At 45.1% G+C, this 15,744-nt stretch overlaps 1 protein-coding gene across 7 annotated transcripts in view; it reads right to left on the bottom strand.

Moving 5' to 3' along the window:
- Positions 1-8,973, bottom strand: part of B3GNTL1 (UDP-GlcNAc:betaGal beta-1,3-N-acetylglucosaminyltransferase-like 1) — a 417,067-nt gene extending 408,094 nt beyond the window's left edge. For all 7 annotated transcript variants that reach the window (XM_019502483.1, XM_019502489.1, XM_019502498.1 and 4 more), the window contains exon 1: positions 8,614-8,973. In XM_019502483.1, coding sequence (XP_019358028.1) covers positions 8,614-8,808 — 195 coding nt within the window. In that variant the 5' untranslated portion in view covers positions 8,809-8,973. The remainder of the gene's footprint in view (positions 1-8,613) is intronic.
- Positions 8,974-15,744: the final 6,771 nt, after the last annotated feature.

Raw genomic sequence — 15,744 nt, 5'->3', positions numbered from 1 at the left:
GGGCACGGGGGGGGGGGAGGGGAATGTGCCCACAGATCTTCACAGGGCGGGGCGGGGCAGGATGCAGCTGCAGGCTGGGGTCAAGGGCTGAACAGGCTCCTCCCAGTGGGAAGGGGTGGGTGGGGCTGGGCCACACTGTGCTTGGGGCTACAGAGGAGGTGCAGTGACCCCAAATTTCACTGTAGGCCCCCCCCATAGCCCTCCTTCCAGCACCACCACCACCACCCACCCCAAGTGCAGTGCAGTGGAGTGCAGCCCAGTCCCCCCTTCTCCCCCATTGGGAAGAACCCAACATAGCCCCTGGCCCCAGCTACAGCTCACCCTGCCCTGCGCAGATCCAGGGGCACATGCCCCCCCTCTTCCTTCTAAGGGTGTGCGCAGTGGCAGGAGCCACACCCCCCTCCTCTGGATGAGCTGCAGCTCTATCCTGTGTCTGCCCTGCCCTGAGTGTGCAGTGCCTGCCCCAGCCCCAGCCCCACTCCCTCCCTCACCACAGGGGCATTGATATGCTCCCCCATGCCCCTTCTACCACAACAGATTTCCCAGCTGCAGGCAACTCTTCAACATGCTGGATTACGCCCCTCACTGCCTGCGTGTTGCTGCTGTAAATTACTGGCCACATCAGGCTGATTTCCAATATAGTCTACTTGCTTTATATCAGTGCCGATCCCATATCGGACCTCTCATAATAAGAAAACAATACTGATAAACTTCTCATTACAAATTTATCCTTCTATGCCAGGGGTGGGCAATTATTTCAGCTGGAGGGTGGTCTAATGAGTTTTGGTGAGCTGTCAAGAGCCACAATAGTAGCCCTGCCCCTTGATAGGTGCCCCACCCACTAGTCACCATCTTGGGACCAGAAGTCCTGCCCCTAACCCCTGACCTGTGCCACCTGAAGTCCCTGCCCTTGCCCCTGGAAGTACTCCTTTGGGGGGCGGGTGCCATCTTAGAACTGAAAAAACCTAACCATATAGTAAAAGTCAAACATTTAATATAACATATTTTAATTTTATTTAAAAAAATATTTTTGTCCTGATTTACGTGTGCATAGTATATGTATAGGTGATCGCATAATAAACCAAAAATAAATTCTTACTTTTGTATATTGTGTGAGAGGAGAATGTGGGGTGTGATTGGCAGAGGTGGGTGTGTATGGTGAGATGTGTGAGTGGGTTATGGGGGGGTGTGGCCGTGTGTGTGAGGGGTGTAGATATGTGTATGCGTGATGGGCTGTGGAGGGACTGTGGGCTAAGTGTGGGTGTGGTTGTGGGTGTGAGGGAGGGTGGGGGGGATGTGGGGACCCCCCACATGCCCTTCCACATGGCGCACAGCTGTTCAGGACCTCATGGTGGCTCATAGCCTGCACAGGCGCAGCCGCTTGGCAGCATGTGACTCCAGCCGGTTCTGGGAGCTACATGTGGCAGCAAGGAGCAGAGCCAGCCTAGCCTGCCTCTACCACACAGGGCTCCCTGTGGCTCATGTGCAGCTCTCTGGACTTGCATGCCACTGAGGGGAAGCCCCACACAGTGCAGCCAGCGGCTTGGCCCCACTCCTTGTCATCACATGCAGCTCCTGGGACTCCACTGGAAAGCAGAGAGCAGGGTTCCCTGCCACTTCCAGCAGAGCCCTGGGAGCTGCACATGGTGGCAGGGAGCAGGGAAGGCAGTCAGCTGCATTGCACGGGGCTTCCCCACTGGTGATGCGTGAGTCCTGGGAGCTGCACATGAGCCAAGGGAAGTCCTGTGTGATGGAACCGGGCTGAACTGGGCTCCACACTCCCACTGCCCTGCTGGGTGCGGGCCATAGGCTCCATGCTCCCGCCAGCCCCAGCCCCACGCTCCCTCCCAACTGCAGCTTCCTCCCACATGCTGCCACTTCCCTACCTGCTGCCTGGAGTGAGTACTAAAACAGAGACATGAGGAGGAGTCACCTGAGGCCAGGGAAGCCAAGCAGGTCCCCCAGCAGCTGCAGCAGTGGCAGCTGCAGCCCTGCCTGGAAGTTATGCGTTCTGGCTGCCCTGGGGCCCTCTCATGCATGAGGGTGGGAGTGAAGCGTGTGGGCTGAGCAGGGTACTATTAATTGGTGATGCAGGCCAGATGAAATCGCCTGGTGGGCCGGATCTGGCCTGCAGGCTGTATTTTGCCAGCCCCCATTCTATGCACATACTAAAGCAGGAAACCTGTGGAAAAAAATACTATGTGATCATATAATTAAAGCCTGTAATAAAATGCAAATGCATGGATGGGCTAAATTAAATTTTCATATATAAACTTAATTCTACCAATGCTTACCTTTGGAATAATTAACTTTGCAACTCTAATATGTTTATTTAATATAGTTTTTGTGTATGATCTATTGCTATAACAAAATTCAAAATAATGTTTAGCACTTTACCAGTGAATTCCTTCAAAAGATCAAAATAAATCAAAATAGATCACAGAGCATTACCCCATAAAATAATCAATCCTTTCAGGGCTGCTCTATTTTTGAATGGCTTGTGGCCACAGGACTCCCAGTCACGCACCGCACGGGCCACACACAACCCAGGCAAATGTTGTGGGGGTCACAAATGCCATGTAGGTGACTCCACTTCACTGCATGGGCATGGATCCTGGGTAAAGTCCCTGGGTTCCCTGAACCCCCTGGCCATGAGCTCCCCCAACCCCATGGGCCAGGCATCTCTGCCCTTCCGCAAGGGCAGAAACAAGCACCAGAAGCTTGAGGGAGAGGGAGCCCAGAGGTTCTGGCAGCAGAACAAAGAGGGGAGTGGTGCCTGGATCTCCTGATCCAGGGACTGCACGTCAACACTTCGGGAGCCACATGAAACTAGCTGGAATCACCTCATCATTCCCAGAAGACAAATATTATCACCTCTTTATGGATGGGAAAATGGAATAACCTTCCTATAGGAAGTTTCTTGATTTTTGTGATTTAACCATAAGGCTGTTCTTAGAATTTTATGAAGCAAGCTGATACTTACGAAAGCTTATGCATTTCTGATTTAGTTAGTCTGTAAGTGCAAATCTACTTTGCCTTCTTCAAAATATGTAATGAATTCGTGTTGCCACTATATTAGAATTAAGAAAGTAAAGTCACCTGAAAATATTAAAATAGAATTATTGTTTATCAGTGGTCTCATGATATGCATTGTAAATGCACATATGCTTATATACATATGTCCTCACTATGAAAAAATGTATTCATTTTAGGCTTAAAGCTTACTGTCTGATAAAATGATTAGCCAATAAAAACGGAGTGTTATTTCATAGCAACATAGAAAATTATATTCATTTCTGACTTTTTATTTTATACCTAGTTCTAACTTCCAAGGGAATCAAGGAACCAGGAAGAACTCACCTCCTGGATTTCAGCAGGGCGTTTCATTATGGAGTAAGCCAACATTTTTAACGAGTTCTTTGCCTCTGTTTTCTTGGACAGGGACCAGGACAGTTCTCCTACCACAGGTAGGGGCAATCTTGGGGATAGCACTGCCAGGCCTCGGGTCTGTGCAGAAGTAGTTAGGACTCTTCTGAAAGGGCTGGATGTTTTTAAATCTGTGGGCCCTGATGCCCTCCACCCACGGGTGTTGAGGGAGCTGGCGGGGGTCATTGCTGCGCCCTTGGCCCGGTTGTATGAGCGATCGTGGTCCATGGGCCCAGTGCCTAGAGATTGGAAACTAGCTAATGTGGTCCCAATTTATAAGAAAGGGAGAAAGGAGGACCCAGGAAACTATAGGCCCATAAGCCTCAGATTGGTCTTGGGGAAAATCCTTTAAAAAATTATCAAGGATCACATCTGTGAGGGGCCAGCAGGGGAGATCATGCCCAGGGCTAAATCAACATGGGTTCATCAAAGGCAGGTCCTGCCAGACCAACCTGATAGCCCTTTATGACCAGGTAACTAATCCCTGGATGATGGTGTCGCCGTGGACATAGTCTTTCTGGACTTTAAGAAGGCCTTTGACACTGTCTCTCACCCCATTCTCATTAATAAATTGAGCGACTGTGGCATTGATGCCTACACAGTTGGATGGGTCAAAAGTTGGTTGATGGGGTGCACCCAGAGAGTGGTGGTAGATGGGTCATACTCAACCTGGTGGGATGTGAATAGTGGGGTCCCCCAGGGCACGGTCCAGGGGCCTACACTGTTCAACATCTTCATCAGCAACTTGGACGAGGGGGTGGAAAACACGGTGTCCAAGTTTGCCAATGTCACCAAGATGTGGGGAGAGATAGGCACACTCAAAGGGAGAGAGAGGCTGCAATTAGATTTAGACAGACTACAGAAGTGGGCGGATGGTAAGAGGATGGGCTTCAATGAGATAAATGGAGGGTGCTGCACCTGAGAAGGAATTCACAGCATACACACAAGCTGGGGAGCTCCCCCCCTTGTGAGCAGAGGTGGAAAGGGTTCTTGGAGTCATTACTGACTCCAAGATGAACATGAGCCGCCAATGCCAGACCGCACCCAGAAAAGCCAACCGCACCCTGTCGTGCATCCAAAGATGCATCTCAAGCCGATCCAGAGAGGTGATACTCCCCCTCTATGTGACATTGGTCTGTTCTCAATTGGAGTACTGCGTCCAGTTCTGGGCACTGCACTTTAAGAAGGATATGGCCTGCCTTGAGAGGGTTCAGAGGAGGGTCACCCGCTTGGTTGGAGGGCAACAGGGCAGGCCCTATGAGGAGAGGCTGAGGGACCTCAACCTGTTCAGCCTTAGCAAGCGGAGGCTGAGGGGGGATTTGGTGGCTGCCTACAAACTTGTTAGGGAGATCAGCAGCAAATAGGAAGGGTCCTATTCCCCCCAGCAGCACCTGGGGTGATGAGGAACAATAGCCAGAAGCTGCTGAAGAATACGTTCAGGTTAGAGATTAGGAGGCACTATTTCACTGTTAAGGTAGCTAGGATCTGGAACCAACTTCCTAGGGAAGTGGTCCTCGCTCCTACCTTGGGTAAATTCACAAAGAGATTGGATGAATACCTGTCATGTGATCCCAGCATGTGCTCCAGCCAGTGGCAGGGGGTTAGACTAGATGATCTATTCAGGTCCCTTCTGACCCCTAACTACTATTTCAAAGAGGAGGAAAGGCTGCTTTTGCAAAATAAATCCTTACCTGCTATCTTAAAATTTTAGAAAAGTCTGGTTCTTTGCTTTGAAAGAATTAGAAATTTCACACTGGAGAAAAATAACTACGTGAAGTACAAACGCAAAAAGTTTTGTGATTAAAGAGCTTTCTTTCACATTAGTACTTTGAGACTTCAAAGCACATAAACAGAAACTTGAGATTTTTTTTAAGAGCCACTGTAAATATTACTTGACACAGTTTGACTGTGTCAATAAATTTAATTCACTCAGGATTTTAGTATTCCATAATCCCTAGATGGACATTAAAATAAAACCTTGTATGTAACACCACATTAACCCAATGGTATTATATTTATTAAAAAAGAAAACTACTCTCCAAGGATTCCTGATAGCCAGAGAGGCAGTATTAACAACAAGCTGTGATATATGCATGCAAATCAGTTCTTCTTAAACCTTTTCAAGCCTCAGCTTTGACTAATTTGTTTGACTAATTAAATAACTGGTGAAATTAACTTCCATTGAAATAAAGGAGAGAGAGAGTGAAATAAAGGTGTGTGTGTACACACACAAAAATATACTACACTAGCTGCAGCTTTCTCTCTGTTTTTTCTATGAAGGCATGCTTAAAATTTTATTAAGTGTAAGTAGAGGCCAGTGTATCACATTGCTCCATCACTCTTACATCCTATACGAACTGATTAAAATAAGAGAAGCAGCAATTTCATGGGTACCCCAAATTACAATATTTGCAAACATTTGGCACAATCAAGGTGCTCTGAGCAGTAAATCAGACTACTTTAATGTACTATTAAAAACATTACTGTAATCAAGTTCCATCTCCTAAAACTGCAGTAAAACTATGATAGGTGTCTGCTAAATGAAGGTGCAAGGATAGAATTATTGAGGATACCTCACCAAAAAGCTCAAAAAGTATAATAGGTATACAAATAACTGTGTTCATGATTATGAATCAGGTCTTGGTGACTTGGGGTTCTGAGCCAATGCTTCAGGTCTGTGGTTGCCAGGATTCACTCAAGTCTAGAAAAGTTAAAAATACCATAGGACTCTACTCCCCACCCAACACACACAAAGTTCGTTTTTTCTGGTTGTAGCTTGGTTTACAACTTGCATTTTACATAGACCATGATGATCCTCAACTTTTGTTAACAGCAATACTGAACAAGCAAGGCCCTTCAAGCAACATCCATACTTCGCTTTCCCTATGAATCTGAAGAAACATATTCTGTGGAAAGCAAATTTTTCTATGGCTGTGACAAAGTTTCAGGAGCAACATGTTACTTGTGAGCCACAAATGCACAATGTTTACTGAAGCAGGTGTTATAATGTCCTTGCTTCAGCTAAAGTGAGAAAACCACCAGGCCCTGGCCCTAGGCCTCAAAACCCAAGATCCAAACCATTCTTTGCACTCAACCTGAGTAGCTGCAAGCCAGAAAACCAAGTACTGCCTGAAGTCTTGGATCCCATTCTCCACTCAGGCCAATAAGCTCATCAAATCTGCAGATGGCCCAGACAGCACCTACAGCATGGACCTCCCATCAGTGGAGCAAGAAATATGCTGTGCAAGAACTGAGGCTAAAGAACTTCATCCCTAACACCAGCTTCTGCTCCTCAGGATGGCAGCTGCCCTGCAGGGCCTGGACTGCTCTTAACCATCTCAGAAGGGGCATCAGATGGTTTAAGGTAAGCATGCAGTCTTGAGGCCTGTCCAACAATGCTGGCTGCAGCTGTGGTGCTCAAGCTCAGAGAGCCAACCACATTATCTACGAATGCCTTTACAGCTCTTCTTTGTGTGCCCACGGTCTTATTAATGTTGACCATTGTACCCGTTGCTGGCTTTCTGGCCCTCATGCTTCTGACATACAAGCGTAGCGACACTCACGTCATCATCACAGCCACCAGACACTAAATTTCATTTAGAGATTCTAACATGCCTCTAAATAGGCAAATATGTTCTATACATTTTCAAAGTAATACAGGGTAAGATCGTTAGATTAGCATGGACAGGGCTTTTGCAAATACCTTATGTATTGTTATCCTACAAGCTCTGTTCAGAAGTGTTGGTGTTGTCATGAACTATAATTCACTGTAAAGTAACCATGGTACAGTAGAATCCAAGAGCACTGCAAGGGCCTGTAAGTATGCATAATTTCACACCAACATCCAGTGGATAGGACACATGCCTGGAAGTCAAGACATGGATGTCACTCACTGCTTTACCAGTTACTCAGTGCAGGCCTGCTCCAAAGCCTTCAGAAATTAGTAGTTATTAACTTAACTGACTTTGGAATAGGACCGGTGTGGTTTTGACTAGGACAATTCACTGTTCTGTACCTCAATTTTGCAGCCATAAAACAAGGACAAAGATGCTTCTTCCCTTTTTTTAAAAAATTAATTTTGAACTATGGATGAAAACATTAGAGAGGTGCTAAATTATCACCATATAATGCCATCCTCACTGTTCTGCAAATGTATCACAAAACCAAGAAAGTATTTTTCCTGGATTATGGTTAGGGGGGCGGTGGGGAGGGAACCCCATCTACAAATCTGAAGTAAGAAATCGAAAAACTGCTAGAAAATGAAACTGCTTCAAATATCATTCATTTTTCATAAAAGTCTCTTTCCTCTGCCCCTACCATGTCATCGCTTCTCTTTAAAATCTGCAATTTAAACACAAAGGGAAAAATTTTCAGAAGTGCCTAAAACATAAGACCCACCAACTTACAGCCAGATCAGGCTCCTAAGACATGGACCTTATGCTCCTAAGGCACTTCAGCATTCTTTAGTTTTACCCATGTCAGAAATTAATGTCTATTTTTGATAATGCAAATGAGTTTTCTTTAATAAACCAGTCATTGTTCAAAACTAGTTAAACCCTTCACCTTTGGCAGGAACTTGTGAATTTTGGCAACTGCCTTCGCCAGGATGGCCATTCATTTCAAAAGGAAGCTAACAGGTATGGCCCAAAACCAGATTTGACTTCATACTGTTGAAATCTGTGAGATGATGCCTGCACAGGTCTGAAGGGCTACATGTTTATTGATTTGGTTATCAAATGTCTTTTGATTCAAGTCTCAATATTATTACTGTTACACCCTCAACATTATTGCTAAACTAAAGCAGCTGTGTCAATATCAAAACAAATGGAAGGAAAGATGTTACAAAGTGTCAGGAATAACTGTTAATAATTGTAATAACTGTTAATAATTGTTATTGAAGCTTTTGGCTCCCTTCGGAGTGGGTGCAGCAGGCTTGTCTCGCCACATGGGAGGAATGCTTTTCCTCAGACTGTGAAGGAACAGGGAGCAAAAAGAAAGGACCAAAAACTCCCACACGCCTGACCCAAGCAGTCACACCGTGATGGCCGGGAGGAGCAAGCGCTGCTGCAAGGGTTTGACCCCACGGTTACAGTTTGTCCAACTCTTTCTTCGTCTCCAGCAGCCCCTGTGGTTGGGTGCCCTCCGAAAACAGAAGAACCAAGCGTGTAAATGCAACAATGAACGTACCACCTGGTTCCTACAGTCTTCCTGGATGGCAGCACCCAAGGGTGCTCTGCGCTGCCGCGGGAGGGCGCCCAGCTCGGGACATGTCGGAGCCGCGGGGCACGGGCACGTGGCAGGGGTAGCCTCAGGGACACCGGGACCCTCGCGCAGGGGTCCCCCAGCTGAGCGCCCGCGGGGAGCCGCAGCGGCGTCTGCCATGTCCGTCCTCTTCGTGCCTGGGGGACACCGAGCAGGGTCGGCCACCTGAGCACACCCGGCTCCTGCCCTCGGGGAGCCCGGCACGGAGGGAACCAGCCCCGCTCCCGGGGCTGCAGCTCCCGGCTCAGCACCCCCTGAGGCGCCCACAGCTCGTCGGCCCCACCCCCCGCGCGCGGCGAGAGCAGTAGAGGAGATGGTTAGAGGCCGGAAGTGCTGCTGAGCTGGGGCGACGCTCTGGGCTCGGGATGGGCATAGAGGCGGGGGTCGCTAAGGCCCTGTGCGGCCTCTTTTTTTACTCTAAGATATTCATCACCACTTGCTCAGCGCCTCCCTCTGCCTGCCCGTTCCTCCCGGGGGGCAAGGGCCGCCATCATCGGCAAGTAACCAGCAGGCCTTTCACAGGGTGGAGCGCAGAGGGTGGAGCGCAGAGGCTGAAGGGGATACCCTGGGTTTTTCCCCCGCTCCTCTCCCCTTTGTAGCCTCCAGGACCTCGTGTCTCGGGGCTGCAGCCCTAGCGCCCGCCCTCAGTCGCTGCCTGCGCCCCCTTCCCCCAACAACGTGTCCGGTCCCTGTTTTGGATCTGGCTAAACTGTCGCTTTTCACCACAGCGGGTGGCGGCGAGCTGCGCACTTGAACCACGGGCCCGGTGGGGAGGAGCTCCCTTGTGCTACTTGTAGACTTACTCCCTGCTGCCTTCATGTTGTGGCCACTAGTTCTTGTATTGAGAGAGAGTAAAAAATAAATCCCGGTTTACTTTCTCTATATCATTTGGTGTTTTGTAAACCCTTATGATGTCCTTCCTCAAGCATCTTTTTTTCTAAACTGATACCTTTCTTCCTTTTCTTCTTTCCTCCCTTTTCTCCTTCTACAACTGCTTTTGGATATTTGGGACATGTTTTTAAAGGTAATTGCAATTGCAAAACCAGAAGATATGGGTGGGAGCCAAGTGGGATTTTCAAAAGCACTGAAGAGGCATTTGGTGCAGCTAAATACCTTTAATATCTGGCCTGTTTTTCTTCCACTTCAGAGACTGTCATTACTATTTTTTTTCCATCAATGGAGAGGAGGTATCAAATTAATTGTATCAAATTCATTTAGAAACAAAAAACAAATGTTTGATCCCAGTTGCTCTTTCAAGTTCTTACTGTGCCCAGCTTTAGCACAGTTAACAGTAAAGGGACGGTTTTATTTAAGTTTCTTAGGAAACAGTGAGGAAAGTAACATTGTACTGAATTGATTAGTTTTTTAGACATGGCTTCTTGGAATCCTAACTGCGTTTTACTAAGAATAGCTATGTCTTTTGTGGATAGGCATTATGTGCTCTTATTTTTGTAACTCATTTTAAATGTGTTGGCTGTTAAACACAAATCTTTAGTTGAATTATAAAGAGATTTGTGTTATGAAGTTTCTTATTTGAAAGGCATTTTGCTCTAAATTTATGCTAAAACCTTACAGTGTGACAGCAATACCAGCATGTTATAATGTGAACAATCTCATGCCTCTAGCCCAGGGGTTGGCAACCTACAGTTCATGGTCCAGATCTGGCTCACAGAGCCATTTAATTAGACCCATGGACAGCGGGGCTTTGGCATTTAATAGCAAGGGGCTTTGGCAAGAGTTGCGTTTCCCTGCCACCCTGGGTGCAGGTGCTGCACACCTCTGACCCAAACTGAAGCACCCTGGTTTGCAGCCTTGAAAGATTGTGAAGCCTTGCTCTAGCCTTCCACCTGATTTACAAAGGCAGACACCTGCAGAGCCACTTTATTTTCTGGGGGACGTTGTACAAGTATAAGGATCTTTCTATGTTGAGTCCCACTGAAGTCACTCAAGTTCTGCATGAGGTTAGTGTTTTGCCTGCATGGGTCAGATTACAGTTTGGGGCCTCAATGGAGACTTCTGAAAAGATTTTTCTTACAAATAAGAACAGTGTTTATATTGTAGAGTACATTAATATTCTAGTTTATTCCAGTATTTGTTGGAAAGATTCACAGAATTTCAGTCAAGCATCATGTAACTGGCCATACAGATTTTAGGGATTTAGAATAAATTAATATAAACCCCCCTGGATAATATGTTTACTGTTGTGTTTCCAAAGGTCAGGATCCCTATTTTAAAAATATGGTGTGATGAATGACCGGATGAATAATGAAAGGAGAAAGGGAGCATTCCACACATAATTAAAACAGTTTTCTTAATTGAGGATTATGTTTCAGGTTTTTTTAAATAGATTTTCAAGGCCATTTTGAAAAAGGCATCAAGAAGTGATAGTTGACTACACATGATTACATTAGCAAAATAATACTTTACTACTTTTGTAAGCCATGCAGAAAGATAATGACTAAGAGTGTGGATTGAGTTATCATCTTTTGTGCATCAACAGAATTGTTTTTTAATTTGCAATTAGTTACACCTGTATTCCCCTATTAAGCACAGAGAGTTGCATGAATCTGGCTGGTGCCCTGATTTAGTCTGCAAAACTTATTACTAGTGATGATGCTGAATGTGGAAAGAGCCCATCTGATTCTTAGGGCTCGTGTAGAAAGGGAAGTTGTTCAGAATTGCTTATTCTGCAGTAGTTGTTTTTGTCGTGACATTTCCCTGTGTAGATAAGCCCTCAGATCCCAGGCCTGCAGGTAGGAAAAAAAAATCATTTGAACCGAATCATTTGGAGACAATGTTGTTTTCGGCATAGAAAAACTATTTAAAATAGTTATTTTTCTATTTTTAAGAAGTTAGGTTGTCATACACGATTACACAACACATCAATGTTGCATTTTTTTAATGAGTCAATCCTGAGAAGATTTTGGTGGCTTTTTTTGAGCTGGTAAACATTACAAATATGCTGCCAGCAAGCCTGTTGGCCTTGTACTACTCCCATGTATGTGTGTTTCAGTACCTATCCACCACACACACTCTACTTGATACACAACCAGTATCCCACTCAGAGCTTTCTTTCATTTCTCTAATCTGAGCCTGTTTTGCTCCATTGTCATCTCATATGGTTCTTTTTTGTCCTGCTCTTTCCTTATCTAGTTTAAGTTGTTGACACATATTTGCTTGCTGTACCTTTTCCCTTTATCCTACTCTAAAGGTATTCTGCTAAGAGTGACCTCCAAGCCTTACAAATAGATAAAGGGAGTTACCTCTTCCTCATAGCCCTTCCATCAAAGGCAAGCAAAGAACTGGGTTTTTAAAGGTTTCGGTAAATACTTTAAGAGAGTTAAATGGTGGTAAAACAGGTTTTTTTTGCATAATGTACTCATTAATTCAGGACAGTCTTGCATAAAATCAAGTTATCAGACTTTTTTTTAGTAATTCACTGATCTCTTCCAGGTGGAAAGTATGTACCTTCACAATGTTTTAGTACCCTTTTCTCTTAAAAAGAAAAAAATACACTAAAAAAATCTTTTATTTTGAATTAGGGAATAGAGTTCATTGATGGGCAGCTGTTTATGGGATAGCCATCTGTGGTACTGCAGTCTGGTTTTATTATTAAGTCATCAGTCCTAAACCCATGAAAGTTAAGATAGCATTTCCTCTACTTACTAAAAATGCTTTATGGCTACGTTATTTGAAAAGATGTTTACAAAAGATAGGAAGCGTCAGTTAGTGGAGACAGTTAAAAATTTGCTCTTAAAACCTTTTCTTCTCTCCACAAGCATTTTGTGTCACAAGTGGTAACCCTTGAGAATCAAAATTGCTACTTAAGAATAAATCTTTAGAAAATTCAATTTGTGTTCTTTGTTTTTCAGAGTCATATATCCTTTTGATCTTCTTAATGACCTGAGTGCAAAGCACTCAAAGTTAGTTATTCTGGTGAGCTGAAGAGAGTAGGTGGAATTGAATACCTCCCATAGAGTCTCTGCTAAACTTGTCCCGTACTGTATACACTCAGAATTTTGCTGAACATTGGTACCTTTGGGAGGTTAAACATTTTTGTATATAAGTACAGGAAACATCTGACATTTTAAGATGGGAAAGTGCTTAAAGAAATAAATCATATTCTTACAAAGGAATGTACACATAACAGGAACTGGAACATCTATAATATACAGTGATTCACATGTCAATCTATTGGATGCAGATCTTTATTATGACATATGGACAGGAAGGAAAATGAATAATAATTTGAATTACAGGTTAGTTAACGGCTTCTAAAGAAGAGACTTCAAAAACTGTTTGACTCTAGAAATAAAGATTCTAGGGTCAATAAGGATTGCTGGGTCAAAGGATCCCAGCAAGATAAGCATCCAAATATTTCTTAAAAGTGTCCAGAGTAGGTGCTTGCACCACTTCTGGGGGGAGTCTGTTCCAGGCCTTGGGGGCTCGTACAGTAAAGGAGTTTTTCCTTATGTCCAGCCTAAAACGGTATTGCAGGAGTTTGTGACTGTTGGACCTTGTCTTCCCTTGGGGTGCTTTGGTGAACAGGCATTCCCCCAGATCCTGATGCACACCCCTTATGTACTGATAGGCTGCCACCAAGTCAGCCCTGAGCCTGTGCTTCTCCATGGCTCACAGCCTCTCTTCATAAGGCCTGTTCCCTTGCCCTCTGATCATGCACATGGCTCTCCTCTGGACTCTTTCAAGCTTCTCCACATCCTTCCTGAATTGTGGAGCCCAGAACTGGATGCAGTACTCCAGCTGCGGCTGCACCAAGGCCAAGTATAGTGGGAGGATGACGGCCTGGATCTTGCTCGAGATGCATCGATAAATGCAAGTCAGAATTGTTTGCTTTGCCAGCTACAGTATCGCATTGGTGACTTATGTTCATCTTCTGGTCAATCATGACCCCCAAGTCTCTTTTGGTCATGATGCTAGCGAATGTAGCATTGCCAAACCTATAAGTGTGATGCGGGTTTCTTTCCCCAAGGTGGAGCACCTTGCATTTCTCCGTATTGAATGCCATCAGGTTTTCATCTGCCCACCTTGCGAGCTTATTGAGCTCGGCCTGGATCACCAGCCTATCCTCAAGCGTGGACACTCTTCCCCAAAGTTTGGTGTCATCAGCAAACTTAGCCAGTCTGCTTCTGACACCAGCGTCCAGATTGTTTATGAAGACATTAAAGAGTACAGGTCGGAGAACGGAGCCTTGGGGGACACCACTAGTCACTGAGTGCGATGTTGATTCAGTTCCATCAACTACCACTCTCTGGGTCCGACCTCGGAGCCAGTTCCCCAGGCGTCAAACTGTAGAGTAGTTGAGGCCACAGTTGCCCAATTTTTCCATGAGGACATCATGGGACACCAGGTCAAAGGCTTCTTTAAAGTGTACATATATGATATCAAACTCTTTCCTTTTGTCCAGGTGATGCATCACCTGGTCATAGAAGGAAATGAGATTGGCCAGGCAAGACCTATCCGCAACAAACCCATGCTGGCTATCCCTCAGAATGTTGCCTTCTGTTAACCTGTCAAGAATGATTTCTTTGATAATGTATTTCTAAAATCTTCCCAGGGACTGAGGTAAAATTGATTGGCCTGTAGTTTCCCATGTCATCTTTCCTCCCTTTCTTGAAGATGGGTACCACATTGGCCCTCTTCTAATCGCCTGAGTGCCACAAGTTCTTGAATATACTTGTTGTGCTATGATGTCTGCCACTTCCTTTAGCACTCTTGGGTGCAATCTATCCAGACCAGCTGACTTGTGAGGGTCCAGCTTCTCAAGATGTTCCCTCATAAGATCCATGCCAATGGTGGGCATATATTCACCCTCACCCTGGTCATCCCGCATCATGTTAGGCAGGGTGGCCCTTTGGGCTGGTGAAAAACTGGCGCAAAGTAATCATTAAGCAGATTGGCCTTTTCCTGGGTGTCGGTAGTCAGCTGTCCCAGCTGGTTTAGCAGGGTTCCAGGGTTGCCCTTGTTTTTCTTTTGACTCCCCACATATCTGAACAAGGACTTTTTATTGTCCTTGATTCGTGTAGCCAGTTGGAATTCAGCTGCAGCCTCGGCTTTCCTAGTTTGCTCCCTGCAGGTGTGCAGAATACTCCTCCTTAGTGCAGAATACTTCTTAGTGGTGTTTCCTGTCTTCCATCCTTTATAAGCCTCTATTTTTAGATGTAGGAAGTTCATGAGCTTCCTGGTGAACCAAGGGAGTTGTTGAGACTTTTAACCACCTTTCCTACGTGTTGGGATGGACTTCCCTTGTGCTTCTAGGATCGCTTCCTTAAGGAGCAACCACTCATTGTGAATTCCCCTCCCTGTGAGATCATGGCCTCTCAAGGCCTCAAGAACAAGCTTCCTGAGCTTATAAAAGTCAGCTTTCCTAAAGACAAGGACTACTGCATTGCTGGCTGACTTGCCAGCTTTGCTATGGATGGTGAAAGTGATTGCCTTGTGGTCACTGATAATTATTTCACTCCATAATAAATGACATGCATTACTTTATTATTCTTAAAGCATGATTCTACCCTGAAAAGTAGCTCTTAAAGGTGAAATTATTTATTAGGGTGTTTATTGTGTCCAGCTCTGTGTAAGTTTGTCTCATGTTTAGGTAAAGATTTTTTTTTCCTAACTGCCAATGCCTTAAATTCATCATCAGGTCAAACTGGGGGATTTCCTAATGATCAGTACTCATCCTGTAAACTCATCTTGGGATCTGAAATTAAAACCACATTCTTTCAGTTTTGTGTATCATCAGGAATAAACATTTTGCAATGGCACCTAAAGTTAACAGTTCTTTAGATCAGTGGTCTGCAAAGTGGGGTGCGCAAGACGATCCATTGGGGTGTGGGAAGAAAATATTAGAACTTCTATTTAGATGTATATTTATATAAATATACATATATTGGTGGTGCGTGCTCAAAAATTGTTTACTGATAGGGGTGCGTGAATATAAATATACATATATTGGGGGGTGTGCTCAGAAATTTTTTACTGATAGGGGTGTGCGATCAAAAAAGTTTGGAGACCACTGCTTTAGATAATGCATCAGCC

Source organism: Gavialis gangeticus, unplaced genomic scaffold, assembly GCF_001723915.1.
Source record: "Gavialis gangeticus isolate Ggan-Ray unplaced genomic scaffold, GavGan_comp1, whole genome shotgun sequence".
Taxonomy (NCBI): domain Eukaryota; kingdom Metazoa; phylum Chordata; order Crocodylia; family Gavialidae; genus Gavialis; species Gavialis gangeticus.
The sequence above is the reverse complement of the archived record's forward strand: the minus strand, read 5'-3'. Positions and strand labels throughout refer to the sequence as shown.